This window comes from Macrobrachium nipponense, chromosome 16, assembly GCF_015104395.2.
Source record: "Macrobrachium nipponense isolate FS-2020 chromosome 16, ASM1510439v2, whole genome shotgun sequence".
Taxonomy (NCBI): domain Eukaryota; kingdom Metazoa; phylum Arthropoda; class Malacostraca; order Decapoda; family Palaemonidae; genus Macrobrachium; species Macrobrachium nipponense.
In genome coordinates this window covers 23,069,260-23,091,345 of record NC_087209.1, presented here as the reverse complement: position 1 = coordinate 23,091,345, position 22,086 = coordinate 23,069,260, and the positions used below count along the sequence as shown (strand labels likewise).

The 22,086-nt window shown below is 36.5% G+C and overlaps 1 protein-coding gene across 3 annotated transcripts in view; it reads left to right on the top strand.

Annotated features, from left to right (window-relative positions):
- LOC135195613 (uncharacterized) overlaps positions 1–20,977 on the top strand; it is a 31,266-nt gene extending 10,289 nt beyond the window's left edge. Inside the window, exons 1-7 of one of the 3 annotated variants that reach the window (XM_064221943.1) lie at positions 214–308; positions 4,165–4,276; positions 9,409–9,544; positions 9,976–10,174; positions 18,248–18,387; positions 19,720–19,829; positions 20,163–20,977. In XM_064221943.1, coding sequence (XP_064078013.1) covers positions 264–308; positions 4,165–4,276; positions 9,409–9,544; positions 9,976–10,174; positions 18,248–18,387; positions 19,720–19,829; positions 20,163–20,461 — 1,041 coding nt within the window. In that variant the 5' untranslated portion in view covers positions 214–263 and the 3' untranslated portion in view covers positions 20,462–20,977. Of the gene's footprint in view, positions 1–213; positions 309–648; positions 788–4,164; positions 4,277–9,408; positions 9,545–9,975; positions 10,175–18,247; positions 18,388–19,719; positions 19,830–20,162 lie in introns of those variants that run through there. The other 2 variants (XM_064221944.1, XM_064221945.1) reach the window with 2 other exon arrangements.
- The last annotated feature ends 1,109 nt before the right edge of the window (positions 20,978–22,086 follow it).

Sequence of the window (22,086 nt, the reverse complement as noted above, 5' to 3'; positions counted from 1 at the left end):
TATTATGCACAGCAAACCTTTAATAGATATTCGGGAAATCTAGCTCTGGTAGCTAGATGAGCCAGAAGACTTTTATTATTATTAAATTATTATTCCAGGTAGTCAGTCCAACTCCAAGAATCAAGAGTTCCATTCCGATGTGACACATTTGCTCCTCAGTTTAGTACGTGATACCATTGCTGCTAAATTTAGTACATTTGGAAGTTTTATCATTTGTATCTTGGAGATTTTGGCAGATTAAGTTGATATAGTCTACTCTATCGATGACAGAATTAATAACAAGTTTTATTAAGAAAAAACTCCCCAAGGTATGTTTTAACAAAGACAGTATTTTGAAGAGGATATTTGGTAAACTTTCATCATTATTGGTTTACACTGGGAGAAATTACATTCCAGCAGTTACATCAAAGTAACCATCACAAGCAATGACGCGTATAATATTAGGCACCAGGTAGACAATGTACGGTATATGCAAAGAATTCACGAATGCAATTCAACTATATTTTCTTTGTTTTCTCGTATAAATGTCACACATCCATACTATGTTTTTCACTTGATAACCAAGCTGTAAATCATCATAATATGAAGGAGAAAACACATTGTTGAATGGATCATGTCATTCATTGTTCAGGCGACTACGAGAATTGTCAGCAATTTCAGAGGTTAGCCCTTGCTACTACTACTACTAGGGCTATGTGTATACAACTTAGACTTTTGCTTCTGAATTTTCCGAACACTACGGAAATTCAAAGTGACATTTACAATAAGCTGGATAAAAATACAAAAGGTAGGCAAGTGATTGGTTCAACAGCATGCAGCCAAGATTTCCCACTCCTAGGCTATGCTAGTCTATACGTAAGGTGCCTAACCTTGGCTTACTAAGACAGGTAGCTAGCTACCTAACCCTAGGTATTCATTCACGAAATGTCAGCAATAAGTTGGTCAGTTTCCTTATCCTTAGTTTACCTCTGTATAGAGTGATTTTTTTATATGATACCGTAGGGTATTTGTGGATTGGATACCCTGTAAGGAAATCGGGTAGTTTACAGATCCGGGGACAGATCCTCTGTGGCTAGCGCGCGCAGCGCGACATTAGGTACCTCTTGCCAGAACATGTTGAGCTTGCCAAGAATCTTTAAATATGCGGATAAGACGCGAAGCGCTGTTCCGCTGCGGCCTTACTGTAACCCCTGTGGCTTTATTTTTACTGGGTCAATTACAAAAAAGGGCCAAAAACGTTATTTTTAGCTATTTTTTCCCGCGAAAATCGATCATCCCCGGATCTGTAGTCGCTCCGTCCTGCAAATACGTAAGCCACCAGGTAGGGATTGGGGGTTCAAATGTATCTTACCGTGTTTAGTAGTACTAGGCTAGCCCCAGGGGTGTTAGCCTAATTACAGTCGACCAACAAAAAAATAACAGTAATTTCTTAATAAGCAACCAAAGTCAATTTCCAAGGAAATACCAGATCTAATTTTTTGTGGGGCCAAATACAGGAACCATTTACTATTTTTTCCATGAAAAGATCACAAATTACTTGGGAGAGGGCAAAGTTCCCTTGCCCACGTTAGGACATGGCATCTGAGGTTAGGTTAGGTAAAGTAGAGTTTGATTTGGTTATATTCCCTTGGAAATGTCTACTTGGCCTACAGTAGCCCTGACTCTTTACTCTGCATTGGATCCACATCCTAACTGTCTCTGTCATAACCTAACTTAGGGCACCATGATCTATCCTGACCTGGGGATAAATCCCTCTCAACCTTACCTGACCTAGAGTGCTGTAAGTCATAGAATAAAATACCAGGACAGGGATATATACCAGCCTTAGCTTCTCAAACCTACCCTTACTTAAGGCACTTAAGTAAGGGTATCTGACTGGTTTTCATCTCAACCTAACCTTTAACACCTGCCTAACCTTCAACACCAGGTGGTAATTGGCAATGATGTCATCTCTCATCTCCACTTTACTATTACTTACAGCATAATCCATACCTTAAGGGTTGGAGGTAATCGTGCAAAAATTTTAAGAATATGTGTTTTGTGTATTTTTCAAATTTCTTTCAACTTATCAATTGAAGATTTCCAGTGATTAATTAAAACACGGTGGCTCAGAATTAGATGTTTGATTGATTAGAATCTTTGGAACAGTATGAAGATTTAGTAGTCATTGAAGTAAAGGAAATGAAGTCTTATGGGTTATATGTTGAGAATTTATTTACTTATTTATAAAAATATTCTACTTGCTCAAAAGAGAATAAAATCCAGTCTTTTATAGTAGTCCTGGTGTAAGCTAGAAACAATTGTTAAAGCATGAAAGCAAGGTGATTGGTTAGCTGGTGGCAAGTGAGTGAGTGGGAGGGCCTCTGCCCACTGATCTGTTGATAATCCTGCACTTCAAGATGCTTTTGTTTCCTGTGCGGTCACGGTGTTTTTGGACTGAGTTGTAAACCATGACATTGTAATATCTTGTATTGTTTGGTGTCTGTAGTAACCACCCGTATCTGTTAAAAAACTTGCTCTTGTGAAGCCTTCAGGTGAGTCAACTGTTGTTTTAGTAAGCTTTCTTGCAGATTTATTTGTGTGAATTTATCTATTGGGGAACACTTGAGTTACTGTCTCTGCATCTCTGCCCTTACTGCATAGTCTTTGACTGCTAAAGATGAGTGCCCATCAGGAGACATCATCTGGTTATCCTTGGGAATTTCCTATAAACATTCTTTCAAGGAAGGGATGCCAGTCTCCATTCCATTCTGTTGGGCCAAAGCATTGGGAGATACTGTCAGTTAATCCTGCAGTTTATTGTATTATCAATCTTCAACAAGACTTCCACTAGTGATATGGAGTAGTTCCCTCCTTGTTAGCTGACCTCTGCCGAGGCTACTTCTGTGCTCATGGTCTGCACATGGTTGTGCACTGCCTTTTAGCTCCAAGAGTGCACTACCATCTTCCATGTGCAGTTGGACTACCTGTACCCACACACTGTGCTTGCTTGTGCTCAGGCAAATACTTATGCAGAGCCAGTACTCAAACTTTCCACATGCACATATACTACCTGTGGTTGTATACTGTATTTGCCCATGCACACCTCATACCACTCTGTCATACATTACTAGGGCAACGGTTCATATCATGTGAGATCTGCCCCAGAATCTTAGATTCATGGTTCTATGAACAGCACCATTAGTTGTAAGCAGGTGTCCATGATGCCAAGAGCAGTACAGGATGGGTTGGCTCCCTCTCCACTGGGAGATCCTTTTTGATATGAGGGATCATTTGGGACTTGATTTTTCCTACTTTACTCTCAAAAGACCATGGAGGTCATGGTGCTCAGTGCTGATCACTTGCTAGCACATGGCAGCATTCTGGCTAGCATAGGTTGTGCTTGCATGTTGAGTGGTTCAATTCTGGAAGGGAGGCCTTTTTGGGTTTGTATCTTCACAGTCTTTGTTTCTTAATATTCATTCCCCACTAATGGGATTGTGGTTTTAGAAATTTTGTAGTTATACTGTCCATACGGACAAGTATCTTTTCAGTCATACGTATCTGTATTGCACTAGTATCTAGTGTTGCTCAAGAAAACCTTTGCCAGGGTCTGTGCATTTTATACTCAATGCTGTTGTGTATTTCTCTTATTTCCTCATGCTCAGTAGGGCTCTTGCCACATTTGAACTTTACTAATCCCACCTATTCCCAGTACTAAATCAACTTTTCACAAGTGCCAAACATGGTCATCACCTGTTTTCACAACTTGCACTGCTGTTTCAAAGGTGGATGGTGCCTGTGTCTAGCATGCTGGCATGTTTTCATGGCCATACTCACATACTATCTCAAGGAATCCCAAACCAACAGTTCCCTCTCTGGAATGGAATCACAGCACAATTAGCATCTATCCCCACTCTATCACAGCACAATTAGCATCTATCCCCACCCTAAGTACGTACAGAGGAACCACCATGATTGCTTTTCAAATCCTTGAAATCCAGGATTTCTGACAGGTAAATGGCCACTGCTCCACACTCACATACCTCCCACCAACAAACCACATTATCAGGTTTCAGTGACCTTCCAGCTTGCTCTGTGATTACCCTACATAAAAGCTTTGGTTTGAATACATATAAAGGATATATAAATTATCTTTAAAATGTATGACTTTGAATTTTTCAGATGTTTTTGCGATGTCCTGGAAAAACATTGAGGATGGGAACCTCTACATTTGAATGGTTTATGAACCCTTTGCTTTTTAAGAGGGAAATTGGCACCAGTAATCCTGTATATGGTAAGTTTTTTATTGTATAATACTATATAGTACCTAAAGTATTGTGTATACTATATATATGTGTGTGTGTGTGTATATATATATATATATATATATATATATATATATATATATATATATATATATATTTATATATATATATATATATATATATATATATATATATATATATATATATATATATATATATATATATATATATATATATATAAAGGTATAAGCCACAAAGAAAAGATAAACAACGGAGTTTCTGCAAGATCTTTCGACTCAACGTCCTTTACTTAGCAGACCTTTATTTGTGGATTTATCATGTTCCAAACTTTTGTGATTCAGTTTACATATATATATACATACATACATACATGCATATAATATATATATATATATATATATATATATATATATATACATATATATATATATATACATATATATATACATATATATATATATATATATATATATATATATATATATATATATATATATATATATATATATATATATATACAGGCGGTCCCCGGGTTACGACGGGGGTTCCGTTCTTAAGACGCGTCGTAACCCAAAAATCATCGTAAGCCGGAACGACGTTCTTGAAAACATGTCCACAGGGAAAATTTCACTACTAATTTGCAATTTTTCTTAGGGCCGTATCTCTAAAATTATCACTAATTTACTTTTTTCATGTGCAACACTGTGTATTCACAAATTACTGTATATTTTCATTAAAATACAAGAGAGAGAGAGAGAGAGAGAGAGAGAGAGAGAGAGAGAGAGAGAGAGAGAGAGAGAAATAACTCCTTAGGTTTCAATAGATTGAAATGAACGTCTGTAGGCAACTTTTTCCCCCTCCCATAAATACATATATTTCTCCAGAGAAGAGAGAAAGAGAGGACTGTGCAATTATGTTTGTCTGTCTATCAATTCTTTTGCTGAGAGCGAGAGAGATAAAAGGAAGAAATAGAAACACCAAATGTATGACAAGTATCTTGTGGCGAGAGAGAGAGAGAGAGAGAGAGAAGAGAGAGGAGGAGATGAGCGAGAGAGAGAGAGAGAGAGAGAGAGAGAGAGAGAGAGTTGTCCTTACAGTATTTAAAAGAGAGAAATGGAATGATTATTGTATTCAAAATACTTAGATATGAATTTTGTACTTATAGTATTATTATTGGAAAATATTAATGATAAACTTATTATTACATACACATCCATGAAAATGATCTCATCTCAGTAAGAGAGAGAGAGAGAGAGAGAGAGAGAGAGAGAGAGAGAGAGAGAGAGAGAGAGAGAGAGAGAATTACATAAACCATTAAATTCGTTGACCATTGCATGGCATTGTTAAGCTTGAGTGTCACTCGAGTTGAGGTGGGGAAATTGATACAGAAAAAGACAAAGGGAAGAATTTTCTTTTGAAATTAGTTATCGTATTATTACTGCTTCTATTATTATTATTATTATTATTATATTATTTGAAAATATAATAAACACGTGCATCTACCATAAAAATTCTCTCATACTCAGTAAGAAAGAGGAATTATCCTTACAAGTGAAATGGAAAGGTCATTTTCATCTCTTTAAAATACGAACATTATGAATTTTGTAATTAAAGTTTTATTATTATTATTATTATTATTATTATTATTATTATTATTATTATTATTATTATTAAATTAATTTTAAACTGAAATTATCAATAAACATTTTACATACTAGTACCATAAAAATTCTTTCATCTCGGTAAAAGAGAGAGAGAGAGAGAGAGAGTGTTTATATCTCTCTGTTCTCTCAAAAAATACTTATAACGCTTTCAGCGAAAGAGAGGGAGGGAGTTACCACTATGACACATTATTATCTTGTGTGGCAAAAGAGAGAGAGAGAGAGAGAGAGAGAGAGAGAGAGAGAGAGAGAGAGAGAGAGAGAGAGAGAGAGATTAACCTTAATTAAAAGTGACGTGGATAGATTAGTACGTATTGTATTTATTTGAAATACTATCACATATGAATTTTGTAATTATACAGTTATTATTATTATTATTATTATTATTATTATTATCATTATTATTTGAAATTATTAAAAACAAATAGTACAAGTACATAAAAAATCTTGAGTCTCAGTAAATGAGAGAGAGAGAGAGAGAGAGAGAGAGAGAGAGAGAGAGAGAGAGAGAGAGAGAGAGAGAGAGAGAGAGAGGGGGGGGGGGGGGAATCTCATGAACACGTGATTGCAACACTGCAGCTCTTCCCCCTCATGGCTGTCACAGAACTTGATATATCTGACAGTTTTAGTACCTGGATCTCGAGAAAAGGTTACTGGAAGTTACTTGAAGAAGACTGGGATTTCCTTCATTCTTCCATAATTTTTTAAATATAAGCTAAAATCTTACTAATTCACTATGGTATTTTCTTTAATGAATTGATATTATTGCTGTATAAATTAATATTAATATTTGAAAATAGTAAATCATTTATTTATCATACAAAAAAACATACATCTTTGTAGTAGTAGAGAGAGAGAGAGAGAGAGAGAGAGAGAGAGAGAGAGAGAGAGAGAGAGAGAGAGAGAGAGAGAGAGAGAGAATTATTATTTTTATTATGTGATATCATTTCAACTTATTAAACTTACTAATACAGTATTAATCAAAATTAATATTTGAAAATTAGTAAATAATTTTTGTATTATAAAAATGTATTTAGTCATGAAAATAAACATCAAAATACACTAATTAGTGATCATTTTCGTCGGAAAATACAAAGAGAGAGAGAGAGAGAGAAACTATGGTTTTTATATCCAAGTCTAAGTAGAGTATAAATGGATTCTTTAAGTGAAATAATGTTTCAATGATATTTTGCTCTTTTGTATTAAAGGATATGTATACTGTTTGAGAAAGCGTTCCTTATCCTTGACTATGGTTACCATACAGTTTAGTAGCGTAAATTAATTTATGCGCCCTCCGCTCAGAAACTAGTTCTGCGTATGAGGTATCGTTAAAAGGCATAAAAAACCGTCGTAACCTTGGAATTTGCGTTGTAATCTAACCAGAAACTTAGTTTTGTTAATTACGTATACTGGAAACAAGCAATGATTTCTTCATTATTTGCGCTTTTGGACTGTTATAAACTGCGCATCCCAAGCTAGTGTATTCATTCGCTCGGAAACTAGTTCTGCATATGAGGCGTCACTAAAAAAATTTAAAAAATATGACATAAAAAGTGTCGAAAATCATCATAACCTCAAAATTTTTGTTGTAATCTAACCAAAAACTTATTTTTATTAATATACTGTGCTAATCTATAAAGGATTCTTATCATAGTATGCGTTTTTTAAAAGCGTCGTTAACTCAGAGCGTCGGAAGCGTCAGCGTCGTAACCTCGGAACAAGCGTCGTAACCCAGGGCGGATTTTTCAATGAATATTTAAGAAAAAGCGTCGTAACCTCGGAACGTCGTAACCCGGTAACCGCCTGTATATAAAGGTTTTTTTGCCACGAAGGAAAAAATGAAAAAGCGAGATAGCCAAGTACTTTCGGTCCTGTTCGGACCCTTTACTGAGGCAAACTGATTTTACAGAGAACAACATAGTCAAAAGAAGGCTTAATATACAAACTGACACTACAAGATTAGCAATAAGGGCGATTTTCACTCTACGAAAGGAGGATCCGCCTGAGGGGTAGCCACACCTTGAAGGATACACGCAGTAAACAAGTGATTCTTCCAGAAAACAGTACATTTTGAAAAAACATGGGAGCATATACAATTTAATATCATGAATTTCTCTATATATTTTGGTGTTTTTATAGGCTCCTTTTATTAGATGGAATTCTGCTGTAACAGAACATTTTGCCAGTCATATATATATATATGTATATATATATATATATATATATATATATATATATATATATATATATATATATATATATCTATACTATATATATATACAGTGGTTCCCCCGTATTCGCAGGGGATGTGTACCAGACCCCCCCATGAATAGTTGGAACCCACGAATAGTTGGAAACCATATAAAAATGCTGAAAACAAGCCTATATATATATATATAGATATATATATATATATATATATATATATATATATACATATATATATATACGTTATATATATATATATACTATATGTATATGATATATATATAGATAATTAATATATATATATTTTATATATAATATATTATATATTATAATATTATATATCGTATATATATGTATATATTAGAATATATATCTATTATAATATATATATATATATAATATATATATTATATATACGTATATATATAATATATATATATATTATTATAATATATATATATGTTATTATTAATATATATCTATATATCTTAATATATAATATATATATATATATATATATATATATAAGATTATATATATGTATATTTTATATATATATAGTTTTATATATATATATAATATATTATATATCTATATTAATATATATATATATTATATATATATATTATATATATATATATATTATATATAATTAATTATAATTATATAATTATATATTATATATTTTAGATATATATTATCTATTATATATAAATTTTATATATATATAATATTATATATTATATATATATATATTATATAATAATTATATATATATATTATTATAGAATTACTCACTTGTCCCATATAAAATGCATCTCTATACATATGTATATGGTATATATAAATCATATGTATGTATACATAAGGAATTTTCAAAATATTATCAAGGCTTGTCTTCAGGGCTTTAAAATTATGCAAATTAAAAATAGTCAGTAAAAGCAATGAAAACTTGATATTTAAATGTATCTATCTATCTACTATCTATATATATATATATAATATATATATATATATATATATATATATATATATATATATATATACTAATATATATATATATATATATATATATATATATATATATATATATATATATAGATATATATATATATATATATAATATAGTATATATATGTTATATATATATATATATTCAATATATATTATATATCTATATATTAATATAATAAATAATATATATATAATTTAAAATTATGCCTCTCATATCTGGTTTTTATGAAAGACTTGGGAATTACTTTTTTTTACAGCTAGACGTATGCCCAAATTTTCCAGAAACTCATCCTTGTCCGAAAAGGAAATGGATGGCCTCTTACAGCAAGATCCTGAAGAGATGTCCAGTGCTTCCCTTGAAGAATTCCAGCATCATATTGATAATATGGAGAGGTTGGTGCTTTCTAAAATAAATTTCTATTGCTGATAATGTCAATGGTTTGAAAGACTTTTAAAATTCATTTTGTTCACTCTGTCTGTCTATATGTTAAGTTGACTGAGACCAGCTGATTTGCATTTTATGGTAAGAGATTTTGGTGGTATACTGATTATTCCCATCTGATTGGTATTTTTAGTAAGATTTTGAATTATTAATACACTTTTTGCTCCTCTTAAAAATTATAGAATATATACACTGAAGAACTACCTAAGTTAGTTTATGATATCTGCTTTTGGAGGGGGAAATTTTAATACACATGCATTAGCATCAAGTTAGTACATAGAAACTTGTTTCTGATTTGAGATATTTTTATTGATGCTCATTTTTAGTACATGTTATGAGTAAATGCTTATACAGTATGTTTGATTTCTTTGATTTTTTTTAGTGAGGCAGTTAAGCACCAACAGTTCATTCAACAAAAAACTATAAAACATAAGTATTTCAAGGTATATGAACCTGCTGAAGAAAACTTACTAACTTGGGAAATGAAGGAACAGCTGAAATACCTACATCATACAGATCCTGACGAATGGACACCTGAGGCTTTATCGGTAGCCTTTCCAGTTTCTCCAAATGGAGTGAAGGTAATGATACATTTATCCTAATAGTATAAAGCATTTTGCTTATATGTAAACCTTGTAACTTTTATGGTATAGTGTATACGTAATGCATTTACTTTTGAGTTATTATTTATTTTGTTAACGTTGAAGGTTAAAATATCAAAATTAAAAACACAAATTTTTTTATTATCTCATACAGGTGAGTGAATACTATAGGTATGGGTTTTTCTATATGTATTTTGTATGTCAGTCTCCATGCAAGGTGTAGCACACACACTCCAGTGTCATTGAGCACATGTTCAGATTGGTATTTCACAGTTGGGAGTGGGTAGGGGAACAATATAGTCAGGAAAATGCCAGCCAGGTACATCTTTTACTGGGTGTACTTGGAATAGGTAAGTTAGTGGCATACTTACCTGTAATTTTTTCAGTAAGGTAATGATAAAATTTACTTTAGTCATCTTCCCACTGTTTCTAGTAAGTAATGTAAGTATTTAGCTGTCATAACATATGCCTCAGCAATTAAACTTTTTGTCCTGTTGCTTGCAGGTGTGAAAGGTAACAAAAGATTTTTTGATTGGTTTGCACAACCTGTATAGGAAGTGCAGTTAGCAAACCATGTGCTCAAAATACATAGTGACTTTTTTATCTTTCCATTTCAAGGCCACAGATTTTCACAGAAAGCTGTTACCATTTTACTTCTTTGCAGTTATGTGTTTTACTCTGTTTTGACACTTCTTAGTGGTTTATTCTCAGAGTTCCAGTAAACTATGAGTTTGCTCTTCATTTAAGGTGTTTGCTGTAGTGGGACTTGTGTAGAAATGATCCATAGTCAGATAATGCTTTTTGTTAAAGGATCCATTAGCATAATAAAAACAATTCTAGCCGATATTTGAAGTGAAGGCCACTGTACCATTCATTATATTGTGTATTACCATCAGTTTAATCAAAAGTTCCAATTATAACTAGACTCACTTGCAGATGACAGATGATATAAGGAATTATATCAAATAATTTTTGCTCTTGTAGTAGGTAATGTACCCAAGAAAACCACCCTTTCCACCCAAACAGTAATTCATCAGTGCTAATGCATATAGTCAAGATAACCTCCCTTTACAGAGGGATATGTTCATAAAGATGTAGTGTAAATGGAAATCGTGTAATGCTATTATAATTTCCCCATAAGAATCAATGGTAATAAAGGAGGTTAGGTTCTGAAATAGCGGGAACTACCCTTAATTTTGAGGGGTTCTAATAAATATTTTTATTTGGACATCATAAGTAACATAAAACATTAAAAACACAAGTTTTCACTGTCCATCATTATGCCTTACTTTCTTTCTCTTAGCTCTCCATGTATGTGTGGCTGGCTAAGGCAACAACACCATATATCCCTATATGTACAAAACAATGGTATGATGACGGGATTAAGTTCAGTGGCATTGGAATACTTTTAATGCATACTGACAAGGATGCAAACATACACAAATTTTGCTGTTTCTACTTCTTATCTGTAAATGAGAGAAATTCTTCTATATTTTGATCTGTAATTTTGTACATGAACTTCCCTGCCAGATATATACATAGCTTACGACTCTGACGTCACGACAGAAAATTCAAAACTCGCGGCACACGCTACAGGTAGGTCAGGTGATCTACCTTACCCGCCGCTGGGTGGCAGGTGTAAGAACCAACCCCCCTTTCCAGCCAGATTTTTCTCTGTCGCCGGCTTAACAGCACCTGTTGTTAAGTCCTCTCGATAGTGGATTTATTCTCGTCGCCGACGATTCTTGGATTGACTAAAGATAGTAGGCGCAAAGAGCCTAGCAAGAGACAGACTAGACTATCTCCTCCTTGCAAGCGCACTTGATCAGATAGGCACTCAGTACCTCGCAAACGCTTTGCGTCTGATAGACGCTCTTCTTTGGAAGACTTTTTGCTTTGTGACAGGCGCCAAGAGCCTGACAAGCGAGTTGGATCAGACAAGCACCAAGGGACTGACAAGCGCTTAGAACTTGACAGGCGCCTAGAGCCTAGCAGACGTAAGGTTCCTGATAGGCACTCTCCTCATACTAGGAGCCCTTCAGTTGTCTCTGACAAGGATTTTGACAGACGCGCCTCCTCTAGCAGGCGCTCTATTAGTAGGCGCTCTCCCAGTAGGCGCTCTCCCAACAGGCGCTCTCCCAGTAGGCGCTCTCCCAGCAGGCACTCTCCCAGTAGGCGCTCTCCCAGCAGGCGCTCTCCCAGCAAGCGCTCTCCCAACAGGCGCTCTCTCAGCAGGCGCTCTCCCAGTACGTTCTCCTGGTAGGCGCTCTCCTAGGAAAAGCTCTCCTATAGACAGCCGATCTTCCAAACGTCTTTCTTCGGAAGAAGGACATGGTGCTTCCGAGGAAGATCTGCCAAAGGATTCTTCAGGTTCCTGTTACAAGAGATTGACTTAACTTCTCTTACAAGAATTTGGAGACTCTTTCGGCGGTTGCACCTCCGTCTCCCCCTTCCTTATTTTCTACAGCTAAAACTACGAAGACGTCGTCGGTGGTGAAGATGAAACCTACGGTGTCAATGAAGAAAGCGCTCAAGAGCTTCGACGATTGGTTGGTCTCTAAGGAGGAGAAGGGGAAGACAGTTTTTTCCTTCCCACCTTCCAAGCTTACCGGAAAGATGGGATTCTGGTACGAGTCGGGGGAGCCTTTGGGTTTGACTCTTCCAGCTTCTGCAGACTCGGACTTCTCTTCGTTGGTGGATTCTGCGCGTCGTTCGGCACTTAATTCTGCTAAGACGACGTGGGGAATGAGCGAACTCGACCACCTTCTGAAGGGAATGTTCTGGGTTCTGGAAGTGTTTAACTTCCTCGACTGGACCCTAGGAGTCTTAGCTAAGAAGACGAGGGATCAAGACTCGTTATCTTCAGAGGATTTGCATTCAGTATTGTCTTGCATGGACAAGGCAGTGAGAGACGGTTCTGGAGAGATAGCTTCGCTTTTCGGGGCAGGAGTTGTTAAGTAGAGGGCAGTTTTCTGCTCCTTTTTAACCAAGGCGGTGTCGCATGCGCAGAGATCGTCGTTGTTATATGCTAATCTTTCCCAGCAACTCTTCCCCAAGAAGATCATCAACGACATTTCCAACGCTCTTTCTGCTAAAGCGACGCAAGATATGTTGGCTCGCTCAGCGAGAATTCCTAAGGCTTCCTTTCAGCCTAAGGCGAAGAAGGAGACGTCGATCAAGCAAGAGCCCTTTCGAGGAGGCCCTTCTTCCCTCGCTTCTTCCTCAAGAGGAAAAAGACCTCCTAGAAGAGGAAGGACTTTCTCTCGTTCAATCAGAGCGAAGAAGTAGTACGAGTGTCCTCCAGACTGCAGTAGGTGCCAGACTGCTGAGTTTTGCAGACGTCTGGGCACAGAAGGGGGCGGACAACTGGTCCCTCTCTATAGTCAAGAAAGGATACCTCATTCCCTTCGTGTCGAGACCTCCTTTGACCACCACACCAAGGGAGTTAGTGGCCAGGTACAAAGACCCCCACATGAATCAGGCCCTTGCTCTAGCAGTAGAGCTGATGCTGGAGAAGCAAGCGATAGAGATGGTGCAGGACCCTCATTCCGCGGGTTATACAACCGTCTTTTTCTTGTGCCCAAGAACTCAGGAGGATGGAGACTGGTTCTGGACGTAAGCGCCCTGAATGTCTTTGTGAAGAAGAGAAGGTTTACGATGGAGACGACATCCTCAGTATTAGCAGCCCTTCGTCTAGGGGACTGGATGGTGTCACTAGACCTTCAGGACGCTTATTTTCATGTGCCAATCCATCCTTCTTCGTGCAAGTTCCTGAGATTCATGTGGAAAGGGAAAGTGTTCCAGTTCAGGGCTTTGTGCTTCGGCCTCTCCACAGCCCCTCAAGTCTTTACAGGGCTGATGAAGAACGTAGCCCAATGGCTTCATCTCGAAGGAGTGAGGGTGTCCCTTTACTTGGACGATTGGCTGATCAGGACCAAATCGAAGGAGGAATGTCTGGAGGACCTTCACATCACTTTGACCTTAGCGAGTTCTCTGGGTTTGCTGATAAACTTCGAGAAATCACAGCTAATCCCCAGCCAAGATCGTATTTATCTGGGGATTCGGATGGTTTCTCAGGTTTTTCGGGCTTTTCCATCCCCGGAAAGGATAAACCGTTGTGCAGAGAAGGTCGCAACCTTTCTAGAGAAAGATGTATGCACAGCGAGGGAGTGGATGAGTCTGTTGGGGACACTCTCCTCGCTGGAGCAATTCGTTTCTCTAGGGAGGTTGCACCTCAGACCCCTACAGTTCTTCCTGAATCGGAACTGGAATTGGGATGCTCAGGACCGATTTTGTGTTTAAAATCTCGAACGAGATAAAAGAGGATCTCCGTTGGTGGGCAGACCCTCTTCTTTTCAAGGAAGGCATTTCCTTATGGTTGAAGAACCCCGACCTAGTCTTATTTGCAGACGCATCGGACGAAGGTTGGGGAGCGACTCTAGGATCCAGAGAAGTGTCAGGCACCTGGATGGGGGAACAGGTGTCCTGGCATATAAACAAAAAAGAACTCATGGCGATTTGGTTAGCCCTCAAGGAGTTCGAACCTCTCGTTCAGAAGTCTTCAGTTCAGGTCAACTCGGACAACACCACAGCCCTGGCTTACATTCGGAAACAAGGGGGGACTCACTCATTCTCCCTGTACGAAACAGCAAGAATGCTCCTCTTGTGGTCGGAAGAAAGGGAGATAAGTCTCCTCACCAGGTTCGTACAGGGAGAAAGAAATGTCAGAGCAGATCTGCTCAGCAGAAGAAACCAAGTCCTTCCCTCAGAATGGACCCTTCACTCGGACGTATGCCAGGGACTGTGGAAGATCTGGGGCAGACCTCATCTGGACCTCTTTGCAACTGCCAGGAACGCGAGGATAGACCTGTACTGTTCACCGATTTCAGACCCGAAAGCAGTAGCGGTAGACGCGTTCCTGTTGGACTGGAGCAACCTAGACCTTTATGCGTTTCCCCCTTTCAAGATTCTAGGAGAGACTCTAAGGAAGTTCTCAGCGTCGGAAGGAGCAAGGATGACCTTGATAGCTCCATTCTGGCCCGCCCAGGACTGGTTCACAGAGGTACTGGAATGGTTGGTAGATGTTCCAAGATCCCTGCCACTAAGAGTCGATCTGCTCAAACAGCCCCACTTCGACAGGTTTCACAAGAACCTCCCCGCTCTCAGTCTGACTGGATTCAGACTATCAAGAGTCTGGTCAGAGCTAAGGGGTTTTCGGCAAAGTCTGCAAGAGCAATTGCCAATGCACGTAGACCTTCCACTTCCAGGGTCTACCAGTCGAAGTGGGATGTTTTTCGACGTTGGTGCAGGAATCAGAACGTTTCCTCCTCCAGTACCTCTTGTGACCAGATAGCAGATTTTCTTATTTTCCTGAGGGAAAAATGCGGTTTGGTAGTCTCAACCATTAAGGGCTACAAGAGTATGCTATCTTCTGTGTTCAGACACAGGGGATTAAACATCTCTGATGATAAGGATCTGCATGACTTAATCAAGTCGTTTGAGACTTCTAAAAGGAACTCTTGTTTAACACCAAGCTGGAACCTGGATGTAGTGCTATCGTTTTTAAGTTCCGCTAGATTCGAACCTCTCCATTCAGCTTCCTTCAGAGATCTTACTATGAAGACCTTGTTTCTCTGCGCTTTAGCCTCGGCTAAGAGAGTAAGCGAACTGCAAGCTTTGAAAGGAGATGTTGGGTTCCAAGGAGACTCAGTTGTGTGTTTGTTTCTCCCGTCTTTCTTGGCCAAGAATGAAAACCCCTCTTCACCTTGGCCCAGGAGCTTCGAAATTAAAAGCTTATCCTCTCTAGTTGGAGTAGAAGAGGAGAGGACAGAAGAAGAAAAAACTTGGGGCTAACTCAGACAGCCTATGGTGCTCTGTAAGAGATCCTAGTAGGCCCTTATCAAAGAATGCTCTGTCATTCTTTATAAGGAACCTTATCAAAGAAGCTCCACGCATCTTGTGACCAAGATCAGTTTAGACTTCTTAAAGTCAAGGCGCATGAGGTAAGGGCCATCTCTACGTCTTTGGCCTTCAAGAAGAACATGTCCTTACAAAACCTCATGAAGGCGACTTATTGGAGGTGTGAGTCAGTCTTTGCCAACCACTACCTTAAAGACGTAAGAATTACGTATGAGAAGTGCTTTGGGTTAGGCCCGTACGTATCGGCGGATTCAGTGCTGGGGCAGGGAGCTGAAGCATATCCTTTTTAAATATTTTCCCTTATTGTATTTCTATTGTGTTTTTGGTTGTGGGAAGGAGGATGCAGGAGGCATCTCCTTCTTTCGTAGTGTTAACATTTGTGTTTTTTGGTTAGGTGATCGTTTTGTGCTTGAAGCTCCTTGCAATGGTAGTGGACAGGCTCTGTCATTTAAGTGGGTTGATCCCCGTTGACTAGACCCTAACTGGATTCTACCAAGTAAGCGGAGTCAGTTCTCATTGGTAGACCCAAAGAGTTTTTCAGCTGTAGGTCACGCCCTCGCTGTAACTCTTCAGGCAACGCAGACTTGTAGACAGTAACTATGTACGTAGTCTTCTGCCTAAATCAGGTAAGAACCAAGGGTATTTATTACTTTAACATATGTTATTTCCCCTTTCTCTGGACTTATAAGTCTCTTTCCCTCCACCAAGGGTGTCAATCAGCTATGTATATATCTGGCAGGGAAGTTCATGTACAAAAATGATATTGTTAGTATACAATAAAGTTTTGTACATACTTACCTGGCAGATATATACAATTGATGGCCCTCCCAGCCTCCCCTCAGGAGACAGGTGGAAGAGAAAAATCTGGCTGGAAAGGGGGGTTGGTTCTTACACCTGCCACCCCCAGCGGCGGGTAAGGTAGATCACCTGACCTACCTGTAGCGTGTGCCGCGAGTTTTGAATTTTCTGTCGTGACGTCAGAGTCGTAAGCTATGTATATATCTGCCAGGTAAGTATGTACAAAACTTTATTGTATACTAACAATATCATATTTCATACCAGGATCCCAAGTATAAACAGTGATTCCTTGTATGACCTACTGAAGACTAGTCACCTAATAGAGGAGACATCACCATCATCATTGCTTTTATATGTTAATTCTGAACTGGATGATTTTGTAGTGTTTCTATCAGTATTGTTGATAACATCAGATATCAAGGTTGCTATAATCAAGAATTTCATCTGTATTCCTGTAAGGTATCAGGAAGCAATGCCTGCCTTATTTTACTTCTGTACAAAAGTTCCAGGTAACATTTCCTGAGATATTGTGGCAGCTCTCCATGTTTTCAGCCAACACAGTTCTATTGTGGCAGCTCTCCATGTTTTCAGCCAACACAGTTCATTCTCTTCCACCTAAATACATATGAGTTTTGGCCAGTTATAAGTCCAGTAGTTGATCTACTGGACTTGTAACCAGCCAAAACTCGAAACAAACTACTATTTCAAACAAAGCCATTACTTTATTACTTAAAATGCGAGTTCCCTTCTCCTAAGCCCCACTTTGTTCAGCTGAGTGCCATTTCCTTTTGTTATTTTATCTCGCTTCTTTCTTAATTCTTGCAGGTTCATATTTAGATACAGTAGTCAAACAATAATTTAAGCTTCATTCTTTTATAACTTGAGATCCTGGCAATTCTTATGAAAAGGTCATTTTTTAAAATCAGCACAAAGAAAGGACAAATCTTCATTGACTTTTTTTATTACCATAATACATCAGTAGAATATATGAGGATCTGCATTTTAAAAAGGACACCTAAATCCATGCGTTTCAGTATGCATGATGAACTTTAACTGCTGTAACAATTGATCCGGGACTTCCTTGCTTGGCATTATGTTCATACTTCCTGCTGTCATGGCTGTTTTGTAATAACTTTATCATAAATAAAGACAAATCCTTATGGCCAGCCCTGTGAGAGCTAAGTAAATTAGCTCAGTGGTTTGGTTAACATATTTGTTAATGATAACCCTAAAGATAGCGCAAGGAACATTTTAAGAAAAAAAATTTCACATAAAGATTAGGGTTAGTACTTGAAAAATAAAAAGTAGTTTATAGTGTTGATTTCATGATTTCAGAAACTTTTGAGATCAACATGGGTTCCTGAAAATGAACGTGAAATTGAACGACATGATAAAGCTGTGATTGCACGATGGCGTAGGTATACAAATGGCCGACTTGGGAGTGCAAAACTCTTAGAACTGCTTGTGAGGAAAAGGTATAGTACATGAAAAGATAAATTTATTATATCTATGTTGTGAAAAAATGTTCTTAACTTGGGTTTCATGTGTTTTATTGGAAAGAGAAATATAAGTTTATTTATTGTCAATATTGTCTAATACATAGCGGTATTGTTTAATACTGTATATTGAGGATAAAACCTCTTACAGATGTGAGACATGAGACAGAGTATTGTTGAGTAAAATGCAGTATTTATAGGTGTCTTTCATGCTAAAGTACTGTTATGCTGTACCTACTGTGGAGTCTAGTTTTTTATTTATTGATTTATTATTTATTTTTGAATGGTTTAGTAATGTAAGTACAAATTGCAAGGTGGGGTAAGGTTGGGAAAGGTTAGCACAGGTTAGGGATTTGACTGATTTCTCTCTTTCCATTTTACCCATAATTGAATGTAAGCTAAAAGAGACTGCTTTGCTACTTACAGAACCAATAGTAAATTCTCTCTGTGTAAGTAGTACACATGATGGACATAGGCAAGGTTACATTAGTTTAATCAAGTTTGCTAAGGTTATTTTTATTAGATCCTTAATTATATCAATAACCTGTTTGTGACGGGGCCGACTGTCTGTGTTTGTAATTGATTTCATTAATAAAGTTAATTCATTTGACAGTTGTCATAGGCAGGCTTTTTGTAAAGGATCACTCTAAACAATAAACCTTAAAAAATTTTTGGAATTTATCCAGCAAACATCTCAGTCAATGTTAAAAGAACCCATTGACTCTCACCCTGCCAGCTTTGCCCATTTTTACACATCTCTGGTAATTTGAGCATTGAGTTTTCTCTGATTGAAGGTGAAAGTAAACATATTTTGGAAATCTAATACTTAGCAAGAAAAGTAACAATTTCTGAGTTACGTGATATCCTAGAAAATGCAGTTATTAAGGGTGGTGTATTACAATATTGAGGAGTCTGTGGTGTACGAAATGAAAGTGAAATTTAGTCAGATTAGTTTTTATAATAGAGTGCTTGGTCATGGCAGCACAATGGTGCATGCTGAAAAGTGGTAACGTTTATGTACATACTAATGAAGTTGAGAAAGTCTGTCTTTGAGCCCCAAACTTTTTGTAAAAGGCCTTTCAGTTATATGTAAGTGTCTATATAAAGCAGTAATTTGCATTACAATATATATATATGGAACACTGATGTTGTAATTTGAGATTATTTTCACAAAATCCATTGTTTTAAAGGTTGCAAATAGTGTTTTGATACTTAAAACAGACATGATTTTTAAAAAATAAGGTATGTGAATTTTCTAATTCATTTTGCCTTTCATAAAATTATAAAACTATGTGATGTTTGGCATTTCAGGTTAGGTCAAGATACACAAAATCTTCCAGCCCCTCTTATGGATCCGGAAAAAATTATGTCAACTCTTGAATCTCTTAGATTTGAAAATGAGGAAAAACCAAATATTCCAAGTAAGTATACATTTGTTATGATTTTTTTTTCTTTTTCACTTTTATTTGTGAAGATTTGATCCATGGTGTGCAGGCAACTGCATATCATGTTTTGTGCCAGGCATGAAATTTTGTACATAATGCAATTGTTAAAACATTTAAATGTCACAATGCTCATTTCAGGAATTAAGATTTTTTAAAATACTAATTGTTTCGAGTATGTAAGAGCAGCAGTCATAATTAGAAGTTCTTCTGTTATGTACTATAGTGTATTCCTTTGTTAATTTAGGCTTTCTTAGGCTACTTCCTATTCTTATAAGCATTTAAGATTCATATATTGCTTTTGATTTTCAGGTGCATCAACTGAGAAAAAATTACAGTTGAAAAAGAAACCAAAAATAAGAAGTGGATCGTTTGTCAGTATAATTGAAAATTATGAATCCCAGGTATCACCTAAAGAACCTACTCAGAAGAATGAGTCTGACAAAAACCTTGAAATCCTTGATGTTTCTTCAGTCATACCAAGTACACCAGAATATGAGGGTACATACTCTAAAATACGCAGTAAGAATCCATCCAGAAATATTAGAAGAAAGGTTTCAAGAAACATGATTACATTCGATGAATTCATGAAAGGAAAAGGGAATTCCTAATCTCAGCCTTTTTTATATTTTCAATATATTTCTGTACATAGGTTGTACATGGATATAATCTATAAAGATTATATTATTTTTTAAGGACTATCAAGGCTTTATGAAGCAAAGTTGGTAGATTTAATTACAAGCCCTAAGTTCTGATTTTGTAGCGCCATTGTAAAAAAGTCACTTAATTACATTAAGCTACTATAAATGGTTCATTGTTTATGAAAATTTTAAAACTCACTGTACATCTGTGACACTATAATACAAATTATCCATTGTATAGTTGCTGGAAAGTGCAGTATTTGTTGGATTTTATTGATATTCAATATTTCAATTATTTTTCTGAAAAGGAGTTGTGTATCATTACAATTACCCTATTCTAGTGTTTTATTTAGTTAGTTTGTTACTGATAACTTGTTCCTAGTAATACTTTGTGATATTTGTATAGTATGACAAAGTAGCCTTAACAAATGCTGTCTCCTCCTTATTAGCAATTGTGATGATACTTCGTAAAGTGAGGTTCTTTTATATTGTAGTATATGATTTTCCCCACTTTCTTCATATTGTAAAAAATGCAGTATCTCAATCCCTATTCCTGTATTCACATATAAGAATCTACTGATTTTCATACAGGTGAACACCTGGCTCTAAATATTTTTAGAGCATTCTCTGTTCCAGCTAGATTGCTTTCTGCCTTTTATCCATCCATTTTGGACTCTTCCCATTTAGCCTCCTAATCCCAGTAACTTTCCCTTGTTCCGATTTTTACCTCTCCTTAAGCTAGGTAGTAGAGTTTAAAGGTGGTGGATTCCAAATATCTCAATGATTACAGCTTGAGATCCTTTATAATGACACATGTCTATCTCTTATTCTGTCTGAGAGATGAAATCTTAAGTTACTTGACTAACCAAAACTGCTTTACACTTAAAAAGGAAAATTATATAAACATAGCCAATAACAAGTGTTCAACTCACCCATAGCCAGGTAGCTGCATGACTGTGGAGAACTCCCAATAGCTCAGTGATTATAGCTCAAGATCCTGTACAATGTTCCCCTTCTACCTCTTGATCAGTTTGAAAGATAATCCCAAGTTGCTTGACAAACAAATACTCCTCTACATTTGATAAGGATAAACATGTAAAAAATTCCATACTACACTTCCTAAATTACTAAGTTTGTCTCATCTAGTGTAAAATTTAATAAGGATAAACATGTAAGCCATTCCATACTACTTAGTAAGTTTTTTCCCCTTTACTGCAAGATGAAAGTGAAAAACTGCCACAGACTACAAATACAGGATTATCAAAATTAAGTGTTCATTACCTAAATTCACACCTTATGGTACATAGTATATCATTTATATACCATAAGTAAATGCAGACATCATTTTCGGTGCACTATCTGTGTAAGTAGGTACTTGCTTGATATGATCAAAATTATATTTACACTGGCTAAAAGTAAAGCAAAACTGAAACCAAAGTTCTTACTACCTATGTCATTTACTGAGGAGGCAAGGTTTCACAGCCTGAATTATTTTAACTACGTATTTTGTCCATAAAAACATGTCTCAAGTATGTACGTAATTACGTTTAGTGTCTTACCAGTTTCTCAATATGTCCACACATATTTGAGTATTT